Source organism: Alosa pseudoharengus, unplaced genomic scaffold (genome assembly GCF_046254945.1).
Source record: "Alosa pseudoharengus isolate Yale_2024_CS ecotype anadromous, Long Island Sound unplaced genomic scaffold, YU_APseudo_1.1 YU_APseudo_1.1_scf_19, whole genome shotgun sequence".
Classification (NCBI taxonomy): domain Eukaryota; kingdom Metazoa; phylum Chordata; class Actinopteri; order Clupeiformes; family Clupeidae; genus Alosa; species Alosa pseudoharengus.
The window spans coordinates 36,505,398-36,523,176 of NW_027468657.1; the positions used below are offsets into that span (position 1 = coordinate 36,505,398).

Below are 17,779 nucleotides of genomic sequence, written 5' to 3' on the forward strand. Positions count from 1 at the left end.
GTTTGAACCATTTGCCAATCATGACTCCTTGCCTGCAGGCTTATTAGCCTCTCCATCCATGGTTAAAATATTTCGGGGTACAGTTTATGTCCCCATGGTAAATGTGGGGCAAGTAGATGTTAAATTGTACCCTCATTGTGCTCTAGGCACTCTGACGCCTGCTCAACTTATAACCTTGCCATCTGGGGTCACCGAGGTTCGAGGGGTTTTTGGGAGACCGGAAGCAGCCACCACTATTAATGTCCAGTCTGTTCAGGCCAGTACAGTGGTAGATCCGTTTGGGTCTTTGAATCTGGGTGCCCTTTCTGGTGTAGGCTACGGTTGGCTTGTCCTGTCGCTTATGAATGTATGTCTGTGTCCTTGGGTTTTTTTGGATACATGTGCGGTTTCTTTTGTTTTGTTTGTCAAGCCAACTGTGTTCGTTCAATCTCTCTAAAAAACTGTATTCTCTCGTAGCCTATTTATTAGTCCTGTTGCTGGAGAGTTTACGCATCAGGCCCACGGATGGTGCAAGCCCTTTTCTTCCTCCCCTCTGTTCATTGCATGCTTAGCGAGGCTTTCTGGTGTTCACCCATAAATGTGTGCCTACACTATTTGCTTGCTGTGAGTGTAGATAACCGTTTGTTTGGTGTGTGTGAATATTTTCTCTTGCACAGGTGAGTGGTGTCTTGGTCCTCCTTCGCCCTCCAGTGGCTCACCTGATGCTCTCTCTCTCCACAGCGGTATTTACTAGAACATAAGTATCTATAACTAGGCTAATTTTCCAGGCTGCATTTATTAGGTGTGATCGATGTATCAGTAGCTCCATTTATTGTTATATATTTATTGGACCTGTAATAAAATATATATATTTTTACTAATTGGCTTCCTTCCCCAGCTTATTGTCCCACTTAAGGTCAATAAAGTACTGAACTTGAGAATCTGATCTCTGCTCTCTTCTGTTTTACTTACAAACTTGTTAAACTAGCTTAGAACTGTCAGGTGGGATTTCCTCCCCTCTTTTTGTCCCTCTGGGTGGCGTAGTCGGGTCATTGTAATTTCGAGGCTGGTGTTGGCCCCGGTCACATATAAATAAATTATATTGACTGAACTCATGTCTCTGGCCTAAGAGTGTACGAATCTGTGTGGCCTTGTGGGTACTATAGTGAATGTGGTGTAACTGGTACTACAGTAGGGTGTAACCCCCTACAGTGGGTTCTAGTTAAAAATGGACACTTCACTCTAGTGTTGTCACGATACCAAAATTATGACTTCGATATGATACCTGCCATAAATATCACGATGGTCGATACTAAAACGATACTACGGCGAAATCCTAAGATATCTGGAGAAGAAAGGACTCATACCTCCTCCAAGTGTATTGAGTCATTTGTGTTAAATTTGGTGCACTTTTGTAGTGTGTAGGTCAATTCTGGGTTCTAAACTTCTAAACTTCCTACATAATGATTATTTTTTTATAGTCAGTAAAATAGTACGCCTACTTTCTGTGATTAAGTCCTTTATTGTTTGTTATAGTTAATTTACATTGTGTTGTGTTTTGGCAATAAAGTAGCTTTAAATAGCCAAACTAGGCTAGATCAAGGTCAGTGTTCAAATTACTGCATGCAAATCACTGAATACTATGCAGAGGGGCCTAATCTTTAGGCCATCTGATGTACAGTATAGGCTACCCTAGGCCTTCCCGTGTTCATGGGATTTCTTTGACAGTTGCAAAGGGGAAAATGTGAGGATAGTCTTCTTTGCGCCCAGTGTGCAAGTACGACGTTCCAACCACTCAGGTCTTCGTCAGATAGGCCTACACCATTACCTGTTGCAATATATCTGTGTGCATTACTACATTACGTCTATTTCTTTGATAACATGATTTGCTAGCACGTACTGTAACAATACGCCGCTATTATTATTAGGACTCAACACGCTTTGGTGGTATTATGCTGTGGGCTTTAATTAGCGCATTTCGGGTAGCCTATCCTACATCTGGGCAATAATTATTGAACAAATTGCAGTCTACATGCCATGACAAATATTACCAGTAGTAGGCTACTGACCGAACATGAAATAGATAGTTTACAAGTTATGGTAATGTTATTCTGGCGTGAACATTGCGCTTTCATCACGTTAGCACCCTATGATTACAGCTCGTTATGTCTCGTCAAAATGATTAGGCCTACAGCTCGTTATGTCTCGTCAAAATTCATTGATGAAGGAAGGTTCGCTTTATCCCAGAGAACCATACTCGTTTCACTTAGGCTAGACTAAAACATAAGAGAAGAACTTGGCACTAACCATGTAGTCGTGTTTTCTATAGCATATTCGTTAACCTGTCGTTCTTTGAACTCTTTAAAAATGTTGGGATATGTCTGCGAGGTATTTTGCCAAGTTCCATGCGTAGCCTACTGCTTTTAAATGACTTTGTGTACCTGATGGCTTGCCTTAATTCGCGATGTATCCGAAATAGTTGCAGATTTCACTGCACCTTTTGTTTTATCCACAAGGCCTAGAACTGTCGGCAAAGAACTATGACGTTGGCTGCGCACTCACTCACTCAGAGCTGCCTGCTTGACACGCCCACTTGCCTAGATGCGTGAAAGGAGCAGTGAGAACAGCAGTTCACACAGACACAGAACGTTATTATTTTAATAAAGTATCGATTCTAAAAACGTCTGAAATCGTATCGTTTTTTGCGTGAAGGCATCGCGATACCTTTTTAGTATCGATACACCGTGCAACACTACTTCACTCACGAAAAACGTGATTCACGCAGCTACGTGAAATGTAAGTACAACTGAAGCCGCTTGGGGGCAGCATAAGTCCGCTGTGGCGTTCCGCGGTCGAACCGGACGGAGCGATCGACAGCAAGGGTTGTGATTGGCCGAGTTTTCAGTGTGTTGTTTGTCTGTGTTTTTAGCAGCCCCTGCAACATGCTAGTCAACTTTTAAAATGAGAGCTTCGTCAGCTGGCAGTAGGCTACTTTGTTGGCAGTCATGAGAAGTTCGCTTGATAACAGAACATAAATATGCTGGCCAGAAACCTTGTGAATAGTTCAGAATTTTTTTTTACTACACTAACGAGGTTGAAATATAGCCTTTGCCTACAGCATCTCCTTAACAGTAATGTTAACAAAATGACAGCATTCATATGACAAAGAAAAACAAAAACGGTCACTCAAGGCTGTGCCACAGCAACCAGTGTACATTCCCAGGGTCGGACTGGGAACAAAATTCGGCCCTGGCAATTTTCTCCTGGACCGGCCCACCACTGGACCGACCCCCCCTCCCCCCCTGATTCCCCCCATAAATAACAAACACACATGCTGTAGCAACACTTCATAAACTGAACCCAAACATTTAGATTTGGACCTATAGCCTAATCACAATAACCGGGGGTGTGTCTCCGGGATTTTTAAAAAAAAATTCTGGTTGCTAATCACACCATTTTAAAGTGATTTGAGAGGGACAGGATTCAGGGTTACTAAAGGGCTCATCTTCTGTCTGTCTCACGTCATGTTACCCCATGCATTAAACCACATCACTGCTTGACTAAATGAAAAATATAGGCTACTGAACATGGACATCGTCATAGATAGTTGACAGAAATTACGTTTTGCCAACATGTTGTAGAAACACAACCACAGCCTTTATTTGGTGCAAATCTCCTTTAGCCTACTTTGGTTATAGTCCGCGATTCACATTAACTGTAGGCTATCACCACAAGTGTACTAAACGTTTTTGCCCAAGTTTGTGTGCCGTCATCACATTTTGCAAAATTAGGCTACCTTCGTTACTAACCTACCAGTTGATACTTTTTACCTGCATCAACTGCATCTAATGTAACACTCGGTGGAGAGACTTCCTCTTTCCAAGTTTCACTTTCACTGTCGTTGTGAGCTAAAAGGTTATACTATATGGGAAATACTTTGAAGTTCCGTTTGAGTAGGATCAGCTCCAAAAATGAATGGGTTTTCTTTAACCTGTGCTACACTTTACCACCAAGTTGTGCGAAAATTGTAGGCTACCCGTAGTTTTTTTTATGTTGACAGAACCGCAGTAGCCTACAGTAAATGGAAGCTCTTGGTGGCACGTGCAACTAACGTCTATAAAAACAATATATGTATGGAATAAAACTAGACCTCTGATTGCTACGGTTAAGCTGCGATGATGTGAACACCAGCCAGCGGAGAGCACTTATACAGCCTAGGCTACCATGCACTCGTAGGCTATATTTCGAGGAGTTGTGGACCTGTATATTTCCCCACAAACCTAGCGGCTGCTTGGACAAATCCACTTGAGGGGTGGGGCAGGGGGGCGCGATCGTAACACACACTGAACCTGTCATGAAGAGGCCGAAATGATTGACCTGTCACCCCCCAAGCCAAATGGATGCAACTGCATTTATAGCCTAGGCCTAGGCCTACATGACGGGCCGCAAATAGGCTAAATAACTCAAAAAAAATATAAAATAACACAAAAAACACATGTGGACCGGCCCACCGGGCATTTGCCCGGTTGTACAGATTACCAGTCCGAGCCTGTACATTCCTACCTAATACCCGATGCAGCTAACGTTGTCTGACAGTAGAGTGGGTTAATGCACGTATTTCCAGAACAGGTCTGCAACTTTCAGGCAGTCCTGAGTTCGAATCCAGGCAGGAGTAATGATGTGACGTTTTTCTTTAGAAATCTTTTTATTGAATCGAAGTTGTAGCCTACTACAGACAGTCGATGAAGAGTTCTGAAGTAGGCTTAGGCTGGGTGTAGGATACTTTGAAACTTCTGCGGGGTAACGGGAGCATTTGTTTTTAAAACATAACTTGGATCTTTCCATTCCAACCATTATTAGGCCTAGGCCTAACATTCAAACGCAAAAAGTGCTTTGATATCTCTTGTTTGAAGGTCGGCAAGCAGGCATGTTGCGGTTGCAATTTAAGTGAAATTTCTACAATATCCCAGCCTATCCCACTCTGATATTTAGCGTTGTTTCGTTAAGATAAAATTCTTATTTAAATTTTGGGTTCGGCAAAGGACGTTTTTTGCCTTTTTTATTCATGCCCTTTACAACTATGCTTATCTGCCCTGGCAAACTTCGTCCATTATGCATTGATCAGGAATCGAACTCTGCTTGCCCTCGTCACAGTCCAGTCTGTCAACTCCATGTGAATGAAGTGACAAATGGCTCAACTGTCTCTGACTGTTCTACTGACTTGGGTTAAACAAAATTAAATGGCTTTTTTTTTCAGAATCTTCGCTGTGCCAGTTCCATTGATTATAGCGGAAAATAGGGTACGTCTTTGACTTAACGCATCCGTCTCTGGTGTCGTCTCCAAGTGTCTCATGCACTATCGTTACACTATAAAATCTATAATAGTGGGGGGCCTTAAGCACATAAATAGGTCGTTTCGCGCAATTTCTTCTAAAAGCGCCAAATTTGGCATAGATATAGCTCAAGTTATAATGAAATGATTGAGCTAGGGCGCCGCAGCCAGCGACCCTTGGGGCCAAGATGGCAGCCAAATCCAATATGGCCGCTGCCCGAAAAGGGTTCCGACTATAACTTTTGAACCACATGAGCTGCAAGTACAAACTTGATGTCTTTTTCAGCTTAATTGATCATGGGAAACACATATAAATGTTTATATTTATGACCCAGTATATCTGGACCCCTTAATCCTCCAATTCCAATATGGCCTTACACCCCATTGTTTTCGCCAATTTATCTACAAGCACAAAATTTGGCATGGATGCAGCTGAGGGCATACTGAAATGATTTATCGAGGATGCCGGAGTCAGTGGCCCCTGGGACCAAGATGGCTGCCAAATCCAATATGGCCGCCACCTGAAAAGGGATTACTGTAGGCTGCATATTTTGACCCAGATGAGATACAAATGTAAAATTAATAAATATTTCACCTTTTCTGGCTATGGGAAATATATATTTATGATTGGGTATATGTGGACCCTCAAAGTCCCCAAATGCAATCTGGTGACTGTCCGAAAAAGGGTTTTGACTACAACTTTTGAACCGAATAAGCTACAGATGAAAACTATTTTTTTTACCATGACCACATATTAAATGACCTAAGCTTTCTCAAAAAATAAGAGTCTGCTCTGACCCTTCTTTGGGGCAGCCGTGGCCTACTGGTTAGCGCTTCGGACTTGTAACCGGAGGGTTGCCGGTTCAAACACCGACCAGTAGGAACAACTGAAGTGCCCTTGAGCACCTAACCCCTCACTGCTCCCCGAGCGCCGCTGTAGCAGGCAGCTCACTGCGTCGGGATAAATGTGTGCTTCACCTCACTGTGTGTTCACTTTGTGCTGAGTGTGTTTTACTAATTCACGGATTGGGTTAAATGCAGAGTCAAATTTCCCTCACGGGATCAAAAGAGTATATATACTTATGTATACAGCCTCAGTGTTGTACCTCCAATCCAGTTTATTGTCTATAAGAACACGCACATATTTGTAGTTCTCAACAACTTCCTCACCCAGTATTGAAATGGTATTTAGCTCAGGCCTGGCCCTACGAAAGTCCACCACCATTTCCCTTGTCTTAGCCACATTCAAGACAAGGTGGTTGTTTCTGCACCATGTCACAAAGTGGTCCACCAGTTGCCTGTACTCCGTCTCCTCACCATCACTGACACACCCCACAACTGCAGTCTGTGAACTGTCTGAGAACTTCTGCAGGTGACATGACTCAGAGTTGTACTGGAAGTCTGAGGTGTACAGTGTGAAAAGAAAAGGAGACAACACAGTCCCTCCTATGCGACTGACTACCTGTTCAGACACACACCCTTTCATTCTCACAACCTGTGGTCTGTCAGTCAGGTAATCAGTAATCCATGAAGTTGTGGAGGTGTCTACTTGCATCCTTCAAAGCTTGTCACGTGGCAGCATAGGCTGTATGGTGTTAAAAGCACTTGAGAAATCAAAGAACATGATCCTCACAATACTACCAGCCCCTGTCCAGGTGAGAGTGTGTTCTATGAAGCAGGTAGATTAAGGCATCCTCCACACCCACCTCTGGACGGTATGCAAATTGTAATGGGTTCATGTAGTGGTCACCTGTGGTCTCAACAACAGTGTTTAGCCAACTACTTCCTTTCCTACCAACTAACTTCCTAACCAGGTGTACTTTTTTCCATAAGTGTTTTGTTCTTATGACTACAATTGTGAGAGAGACCATAAGAATGAGAATTCATGAGAGAGCAAACAGTTATTGTGTGCACATCCCACCTTCTGGCAGGTGCAGGACAAATTAAAACTTACTCAATTGAAAAAATATAATGTCCGCAACACTGCTTTTGACTCCCATATACTTAATGGACAACAGGCAACGTTTCGACCCTGCTGGGTCTTCTTCAGGCAAAAATTCATGAGAGAGACCATGAGAATTCACTGTTGTTGTTTTTATGTTATTGCTGTTTTTTTGATATGCTAAGCAAACCTTTGAAGAGTTTTGGACAAATTGACTATATTATTCTTTTAACAATTTGACATATTATAAATATTGCCTTGCAATAATAATTGTGTCTTATTCTTTATGATTTCAAAATGTATTCACCTGTGGTACATTGAAAGCATTTCACTTTTATAAGGAAATTAATCCACATTGAGAATAACCTTCAAAGTTGTGGTAAAAAAAGATTTTCAACCAAAGTCTTGAAAAGAATACAGGTTCCAGACTTACACAAGCATACATATAAATATGCCAATGGACTTCCTGTGGTCAATAAACTAAAAATAGACACAACATCCTCATTTGTAGCACATTTGGTTCAAAATTTGAAGCCAAAACCCTTTTTCGGACAGCAGCCATATTGAATTTAGGGAATTTGGGGGGTCCTGATAAACCCAATCATAAATGTAAGTATTCCTATGGGTTTCCCATCATTAAAAAAGGTAAAATAGACATCAAGTTTGTATTTGTATCGCATCTGGCTCCAAAGCTATAGCCGAATCCCTTTCAGGCGACAACCATTTTGGATTTGGCTGCCATGTTGGTCTCAGGGACCACTGGCTCGGGCGGCCTGGCTAAATCATTTCATTATTCCCTCAGCTGCATCCGTGCCAAATTTGTTGCTTGTAGATTAATTTGCACAAACAATGGGGTGTAAGGCCCCATAATACAGCCGAAACTGCTTTTTTGGACAGCTGCCATATTAGAATCAGAGGAATAAGTGGTCCAGATGCACCGGGTCATAAATATTAACATTCCTATGTATTCCCCATGATCAATTAAGCTGAAAAAGATATCAAGTTTGTATTTGTAACTCATGTAGTTCAAAAGTTATAGCCGGAACCCTTTTCGTGCAGCGGCCATATTGGATTTTGCCGCCATCTTGGCCCCAAGGGTCAAGTCAAGTCAAGTCAAGTCAAATTTATTTATATAGCACATTTCAAAGCAATAGCATTGCACCAAAGTGCTTTACATAAAATAATAATAATAATACAAATAATAAAAATAATAATAATAATAATAATAATAAAAAAAATAATAATAACAATGATACATATACATACAAACAAATTTAAAAAAAGGGAGAGGTGAGGGAGTCAGGGAGTGTTAAAAGCTAGGGAAAAGAGGTAGGTCTTTAGGTTGGATTTAAAACTACTAATAGTGGGGCAGGATTTCACAACATCAGGAAGGCTATTCCAAAGCTGGGGAGCATAGACAGAGAAAGCTCTGTCACCTTTGGATTTAAGAGAGGCAGAAGGAACACAAAGAAGACACTGGGAAGATGATCGAAGAGGTCTAGGAGGACAGTAAGGAATTAAAAGATCACATAAATACTGAGGTGCTAAACCATGTAAAGCTTTGAAAACAAAGAGAAGAATTTTAAAATTAATTCTTTGTTCCACAGGAAGCCAGTGCAGTTTAGCCAACACAGGTGAAATGTGGTCACGTTTCTTAGATCCAGTCAGTAATCTGGCTGCAGCATTTTGGACCAGCTGGAGTCTGTTTAGAGTAGATTTAGTTACACCTACATACAGTGAGTTGCAATAATCAAGCCTAGAGGAAATAAAGGCATGTATAAGTATTTCTAAATCACTGTAGGAGAGAGAAGACTTGAGCTTTGCTATTGTCCTAAGTTGGTAAAAACTTCCCTTGACAACGCTGTTGACTTGCTTATTAAAAGTCAGAGAAGAGTCTAGGAAAACACCTAGGTTCTTGACCACACTGTGATGGTTAACAGACAGAGGGCCAAGAGACTTGCTCACATTGTTGACAGAATTTGGTGGTCCAAAAATGATTACTTCAGTTTTGCTGTCATTTAGCTGTAAAAAGTTGTTAGCCATCCAATTCTTAATGTCATTAAGACAAAGAAAAAGGTTTGTCAATGAGCAGGAATTTTCAGGGGCCACCGGTATATAAAATTGGGTATCATCTGCGTAGCAGTGGTAACGAATATTGAATTGATTGAAAATGGAGCCCAGGGGAAGCATGTATAAAGAAAATAATAGAGGCCCTAAAATAGAACCCTGGGGCACACCACACTTAATGGGAGAAGATGACGAAGAAGCATTGCCTAAATGCACTGAAAAAGATCTATCAGTTAAGTAAGATCTGAACCAATTTAATACAGTGCCTTGCAGACCAACTTCAACACCCAGGCGTTTTAAAAGGATCTTGTGGTCAATGTTGTCAAAAGCAGCACTAAGATCTAACAGGACCAATAGGGCACAAGAGCCAGAGTCAACAGAGAGCAATAGATCATTATGGACCTTAAGTAAGGCAGACTCTGTACTATGAAGTGGTCTAAAACCAGATTGAAACTTGTCAAGGATATTAGAGGTGTTTAAATAGGAAGAGACTTGTGACAGAACAACTTTTTCTAAGATCTTAGAGAGAAAGGGCAGTTTAGAAATGGGCCTATACTTTTTCAAATCAATGGGATCAAGGGAAGGTTTTTTCAGGAGAGGTTGCACAATAGCGTGTTTAAAGCCAGAGGGTACTACTCCATTAGCCAGGGAGCTATTAATGATGCTCAAGATAAAAGGGCAAATAGCCGCAAAAGCTTTTTTGAAAAGGTGAGATGGAAGAATATCAGAGTGGCAAGAAGAGGGCTTCATATGAGAGACCACGTCTGACAACTGTGAGGAAGAGACTGGTTGGAATTGTTGGAGGCGGAAAACTACAGACTGATACAAAGCAGGATCAGAAATTGAGGGTGTGATAGGTCGCTGTCTCCGGCGCCCTAGCTAAATCATTTCAGTATGACCTAAGCTACATCTATGCAAAATTTGGCGCTTTTAGATGAATTTGCGTGAAAATGTGCTTAAGGCCCCCCACTATAAGTAACCATGACAAATAGGGTATACTTGGTCACTTTGGGCAGTTATTAGGCATCTATTTTCCAAGTCAAGTGAATGGGGAGTCATTAGTAAGGGAGGTCATATTGACATAAAAAGTACATCAAGTGAATCTGTGTTTAAATATTAATTTATCTAGCCTGACGAGCCAGACCCACATCAAGATGTAGGGTCTGGGAACTTACCATTGGCAGTGTTCAATCCGAGGGGTGGGATAAACGCTTGTCTTTCAAATTTCCTCAGCACGCAATAGATAGCGCTACAACTCATGAGTCCCATGCATTTTCCCATCAGCGGAGCTAGTTGGCTAGTTGATCAAACTTTTAATTAAAAAAAGCTTAACTCAAATCGCGATTCAAAGACCACTGTTCGCCAGCAGCAGCATCCATCAGCAGGGAATTTGCCGACTTGATACACGATGTGATTGACCTGATTGAAGTTTAATTTTTCCAGCTCGCAAGCCAACGGAGAGTTGCTAGACTACCCTGGCTGCAAATTACATTTGATGCCGCTAAGGTGCGTCTAGATTTCTAGGCTAGAATTTCTCCCCTCAAATCACTAAAATAAGGCTAAAAAGGATACAAATGCGGTTGGTTACTTACATTACAGGAAGGGGCAGGATATGTGTAGACAACAGCCATATTGGCATTACAAACTAACCCCATGCATTTCTATGGAGGATTCTTTGAATGCTGTGTCTCTCTGTGTCTCTGCTGTGTCCTCACAACATTCCATTCATTCATAGCGAGAGTGCAGCAATTTCATAATGTGACCTTAGAGTGAGAAAAACATAAAGTAGGTGGTTGGCAGATGGGTTGTAAATGAGCTCAGATGTGAGTTTTTAGATTGAATAGTTCTTGTGTTTCACTAACTTTAATAAAATACAAGGACACAAACCCTGAACTTATTTGCTAATACAGAAATTAGAGCAGTTTTAGAGTTACCTCTGCTCTGCTCTCGAGTGGTGTCACGTTGCTTGGTAACGGTAAACAACAAGGCTAAAGATTAGAACTACTTTTGTGGGTGGAGGATGAACGAACAAACATCTAAATAAACAATAGAAGCCACAATTTTGTATCTTAAAACTAAAGTAGTTGGTAATGGAACTGTTGTATAAAAACAATATGACACTTGTGGGGTCAAGGGGTTGGTAAAGGATATCCCCACGGCTCTAATTGCCTTCGGCCTCGTATACCTACAGCCGAATTACAGCCGTGGGAATATCCTTTATCAATGCCACTCCCACTCGTGTCATATTGCTTAAATATACTATCAAAGGAGTTTTAAATTGACATTTTGTCCCATTTTCCGAAAGGGATGGTCATGGGGGATGTCATTAAAAAGGGGAGGGTCTCTAGCAGAGGTGGAACAAAGTCACTGTTTGGCAAGTAACAAGTAAGTCTCAAGTCTTAAGGCTGAAGTCTGAGTCAAGTCCCAAGTTAAAGGAGAATTCCGGTGTGATATTGATCTAAAGTGTGTTGAAACATGATACCGAGTGAACGTATGCCTCAGCTCATCTCGGCTTGTCCCCTGCACTCCAAAATCTGGTGCTAGTTAGCCGATGCTACCAACAGGTTTTCAAAGGGGGTGCCTCGGGCATCGGCCTAGCCATGCAAATAAATCACTGTTCTACACCATTTACAAGGCTCAAAGTAGCTCCACACTTCATTGGTAGACTTCCCAGGGCCCTGACATTTAAAACGAGACATTGAGAACTTTGAAAAAGCACTGGTAGTTTACTTACAAGACGATTTATACAGACAGTACCTTCAGGAAATTTACCGTTCACTGCCATCTTGAATTTAGCCACGATAAGTCGAGCGACGAGTACGAATGAACAGGTATGATAAGGGATCAGATTCCAAAAATAATTCTGTGGAAATGCATGGATTCCAGTTGCTGCTACTGGAAGCAACGGGAATCCATGCATTTCCACAGAATTATTTTTGGAATCTGATCCCTTATCATACCTGTTCATTCGTACTCGTCGCTCGACTTATCATTACGTTCACACTCGGTATCATGTTTAACACACTTTAGGTCTATATCACACAGGAATTCTCCTTTAAGATAGAGATGTCCCAAGCAAGTCCAAGTCAAGTCTTACCAAGGCCAAGTCGAGTCCAAGTCCTTATTTTCTTTGAATCCTAAACAAGTCATTGTCATATTATGCAACCACATATTAATATGTCATTAATAATGCTTTCAGTATACTTTGTCTATACTCATACTTTACATATTGAAAAGTTTTAAAACACTTATAATCACAAGCCCAAAGACTGTATTTCCATACAGTCAAGTGTCAGTTCTAGTCAGGTGATAAGTGCTAGAATTAGCAAGGCTAGTTTTAAGTAGTACTACGAGAGGAGATACAGTATTCTCTGAAGAGCTTGGTCTTCAGAGAATAGGTAGAGAGGGACGCCCCTGCTCTAGTAGGAACGGGTAGCGCATGCCACCAACAAGGAACAACAGATGAGAAAAGTTTGTACAGTACATTGAATAACCTCTGTGTGAAATGTGCTATACGAATAAACTTGACTTGACTTGAATGTTCAATATTCCTAAAGGAATGCACGCCTTCACCAAAACCACAGCGGAGGTTATGCAGAGCTGTACAATCTAATTAATCTAATTTTGACCTTTCGCACATTCAGAAACGATAAATGAGAGAAGTGATATGTTGAGACTAAAACCCAAGGTGTAAACATAGCCTGCCTGGAAAGTGATAGTCTAGCTAACAGGCTACATAATGTCCAATTAATAATGCAAATAAAAGACAAACAGATCCAACTCTGAAATGACTATTGATTCGCTGAAATTATTATTATTGAGTCAGCAAGAGTAAACAAACCATGCCAAATCTAGGTTACAGCAGCCGACTATCAGGTTAAGTTTATAATGTTGTGACCTGCCTCTGAGCATCTCTTGCTCTGTGGCTGTGCACACGTAATGTTGGTAAATGTGAAACCCATCTATAATGTTTGGTACATGCATCACACTTCAGATTTCACTGACCGTCAAATTATGTCCCACAGTTCCTGAAATCCTTGAGTTACCAAACAGTGGTATCTGCCTAACAAATAAATAAATTTCTAAAATATAAAAGAACTTACACCTGACAGCTCTGATGATCTGGTAGGCCATATGTCTGATGTTTTCCACAGGAAAGGGCTGAAAGTTGTTCTTTTGCAGAAGTTCATATGTACTGAGACCCAATAGCTCAAAGACGATGCAAATATGGCCATGGTGGTTGAACCAGTCCAACATCCTCACACAGGCACTAGTGTAAAAGCACAGAGTATGTGCAAGTGAAATTTTAATATAAAGAAGTCATTCTCTAAAACAAGACATTTATATGGTTTATACCATTTTTTAACGTTTTCACATGTTTTAAGGGGACAATAATAAAGACAAGTTAGGTCTAACACTTTCAAGCTGTTGACAGGATGACATAGTATTGCCACAAACAGAGAAATTGGGTTTGCACCCCATGTCCTTCCAGAAGGGTCATAAAGGTGACCATTCTGGCTTCACTTGACATTTCTTTTTCATTTTTTCCAACTTCAGATATAGCCTGAGGGGATGGTAAAATAGAAAAGTTGGAGATAACACTTTTAGGTTGTCTACAATGACAGCATACTGTTGCAAAAAAAGAAGAAATTAGTTTGCATGTCAATTTTCAGGTAAAAAAGTGCTTTCATTAAGAGGAGAGGAATGTTTTTAAAAGTACACTTCTATGCAATTTTCTAGGGTTTGTCTATCCATCATTGAGGAGGCATAAGACATGGGGGAATGTTTGGACAAAATTAGAAAAAAACTTTGAGACCATGGTGTCAAGGCTGTTGCACTGATATAGAATGATGTATAGGAAAATAAAATGGAGTGTCTATTTACACCCCTGGTACAAATAGCCTTGGCCACACAGCTGAGCTATTCACACCCTGTGACATAACAACAAAAAGACGTTGCTCACGTGCACAAAAAAAATATGGTGGACATTCGTCTTTTCGTCAGCAGAAAGTGAAGAATTCTGAAAGGTTTCGGCACTAATATCTGTTGAAATTAAGTTTTAGATTGAAAAGTTGTGTTTTATTTTCATAATCTTCTATAATAAGTATTCAATGAACACATACAACCATCAGTTTGTTAGTTTTGAAATTTTGTGAATATGACACTCAGGCCTATGAACTATAAGTTTACCTGCAAACACCACTGTAGTTATGGAAGTAGATTGCACTTAGTTTGGTACATGGGAGACTAGAGTTCGATTCCCATATGATGCATTTCGGCCGAGTGAGTGTGCACGTGTACCAACGTCTCTGGAGAGAAGGCACGCAATTTGAACAAGAAATTCTCAAACAGAAGTTTTGATTGCAACAATTAGCTAGTTCACGCACCAGGGTGTAAATAGCATACATTACTATATACACCAGGGTACGAATAGCATCCACTTCTAACTATACATTGATGCAAACAGCATACCTTATTTAGAGTGTCTATTACACAGCTGAGCTATTCACCCTGTGACGTAACAACAAAAACATTTTCGTTTTTTTTTTATTACATTGTGTGATCAATATGCCAGAGTAAATGCACAGGGGTGCAAATAGCATACACTGATATTTGTGCCATACGGGGTATTAATAGAACAGACTGCTGTGTGCACCGGGGTACGAATAGCATACATCGATATTTGTACCAGACAGAGTATTAATAGAACACATTGCTGTGTGCACCGCGGTACAAATAGAATTTACTTCTAAGTGAATCAGGGTACGAATAGCATACACTACTAATTGTACCAGGGGTGCAAATAGCCTTACCCAAAATAAAATGCAGCAAATGCTGTGCCACCTTCTTCACTGTGTCACTCTTCCTCCCTCCCCCTGCTAGCTGCTGACTGTACAGTGCAAGAAGCAGGTCTGACTCATGGATAGCAGCACACCACCTGATCAGCTTTATGTTTTTGGAGCGACGACTACTATTTTAGTAAAACAATAAATGAACGTTCTCAGTTATCTTTCCAGTCTAACTAATGGTATCTTGGAGGACATGTTAGGGCATTGATATCTTGAAAAGTATTCTTCCTAACCTGCCCAGACTTTGTAGGATGGAAGACAAACATGTTCTCAGTATGACTGGACCATTAAAAGTTTGTACGGCATGGCCATTAGTTTCATAAGGCCCTAGATTTGGAACAAAATACACATGAAGATATTAAGGATAAATTGAGGAGTGATTGCATTTTTGGTCATTTTTATAGACTAAAATGATATGTGGGGTAGCTAGAAAGAACACAAAAAACAGTGGGAATAGCTCATTTTATAGTCATTTCGGCTCCGTTCGAAACAGATTGCAGCGACACGCTGCCTCCCTGCCTAAATAAAGAGCTGTCTCACTAGACATGACTTTATATTGAATGACGTTAGCAAAAGCTGGAACATTAAAACTAAACTAGCTTACGGAAGCTAGCAGGCTAACGCTATAAAGTAGTTTGACAGGCGGCACATATATCAGACCAGAAGCTATCAATGGTTACAACAATGGCATAATCAGTATAAACATCACATTTCAACAGATTCATCAGCCATTACGGTGTCATTCGCCATCTTTGTTTACTTTTCACAGCTGTTTCAGATGTTGCTGCAAAGGATCATGGGTAGTAAGGAGCATAGGGAGGGAGAGTAATCTCATCGCCCCCTACTGGTTGCGTTCCTAGAGCGGAGTTGATGGGATTCTACATAGCTCGTTTTTTAGAAAAATTATATCCCGGTCCACATTGGGAAGTTAGTTGAATGGCTTCCATATGATATGCATTGGGGTCACCTCTATTGCTTCTAATGGTCATACTTTATTTGTAGGGCCAGTATGAATTGTTTTGAGTTTTTTTGTAACATGGTGATAATGAACTCAATTGTATGTGACGTCACCGCTTTGGAAGCCTCACCTCTAACCAGATATCCCAAGTCTCCCGGAAGTCTCCCGCATATTGATAACGGTTCCCTGATGCCCGCAATTTAGACAATCTCCCAGAATCTAGAGCGAGCGAGCAAGAGAGTGCATGCGAGACCGAAGCTTCTAATCGCGTGTGCAGTGTTCGAATTATACCGTGAGCTTCGGGGGGTACCGCTATTTCGACTGGTGACGTCACTCTCCATTTTATATAGGCTTACACACATGATTTCACACTTGTGGTTCACAGTCAAATTTCCTTCGAAATATAGGTATATGACCGTGGCTGGCTGGCCGACAAGTTAAAAGAAACTAATCATACTAGCAAGCACAATTTACCTTACACGTTATGGGAAGGGTTGGATTTGGGTGAACACTGTTTCAAGGTGCGCCCTGTGCGTAAAATTGCGTGCCACAGTCAAATATTTTTTGGTATAGCCGTGCAGTGCAAACATGGATATGCATACAGAGCAATAGCATGGGAATGGCTAACATACAACTTAAATTTAAGACCCAGAATTGTTTACAGATGGGCCACAGAAAGTCTCCCGTTTAATAGCAAGTTTACCTAGCCTAATACAAGACCAGCCTTTGGTTCATTTGATTCGTTTTTCTTAGGATAGCCTAAGCCTGCAAAACATGCAAATAAAAAATGACCTGTTCACGGTTGAAAAACAAATATCTTCACGTGGTTTAGCCTAGGCATTTCATATCATGATGTAGCCTAGTGCATTTTGCGCCTGGTGTTATATCAGACATTCCAAGTCTCCCGCATATTGATAGCGCCTCCCTGGCGCCCGCAAATGAGATATTTCCCGGAATCTAGAACAAGCAAGCAAGAACACGCACGCGAGACCGAAACTTCAAATGGCGTGTACATCTGAGTGTAGCGCACAGATGATGGGGAGGGATAGAGAGAGGGGTGGTGCGTATGTGCTTGCAGTGCATCTAAGTATGAAGGTATATTGGGTGCAAAAGTGGCGAGCACATTTAACTGCAGATTTTGCATGTGCACACTAAAGTCGTAAATGTGTAACAGTAAAGTTGAAGTTGTACATATTTTATTATATCTTGTTAACACAAAATAGGGGCTACGGGTTCACAAATCCTTTTTACAGGTACACAAATCCTTTTTACAGGTACACAAATCCTATCCTGTGAGTCACAACTTTCAAGAGTCACGCACTCGACACTTTTGCTCCAATCGTTGCAGCGCAGTAGGTGCGAAACACATTTGCACATCTGTGTTTCATAATCTGAGAACATGCACAACATTCGTGCATTTGTAAACCCAAATGTGAACTAATGCATCCGAAGTTGTGCATCTGTGAAATAATTTCTCATTAATAGAATTCTACAGATCGCTTTGATTTTCTTGCACGACTACAAGTCAATTGATACAAGTGCTCGAATCTGCTTCTACGAGTGACGAGTGACTTTTGCTCCTGGCTAGGTGATATAATAGGTGCAAAAAGATTTGTATGTGTGCACGTCGAGCAATCGATCGAGAAAACAAG

General features: G+C 41.0%; 1 protein-coding gene across 2 annotated transcripts in view; it reads right to left on the bottom strand.

Moving 5' to 3' along the window:
* The window catches only part of LOC143132827 (dual specificity protein kinase CLK4-like), a 125,743-nt gene that overhangs the window by 66,019 nt on the left and 41,945 nt on the right, over positions 1 to 17,779 (bottom strand). For both annotated transcript variants that reach the window (XM_076292636.1, XM_076292635.1), the window contains one exon: positions 13,424 to 13,590. In XM_076292636.1, the coding sequence (XP_076148751.1) occupies positions 13,424 to 13,590 (167 nt within the window). The remainder of the gene's footprint in view (positions 1 to 13,423; positions 13,591 to 17,779) is intronic.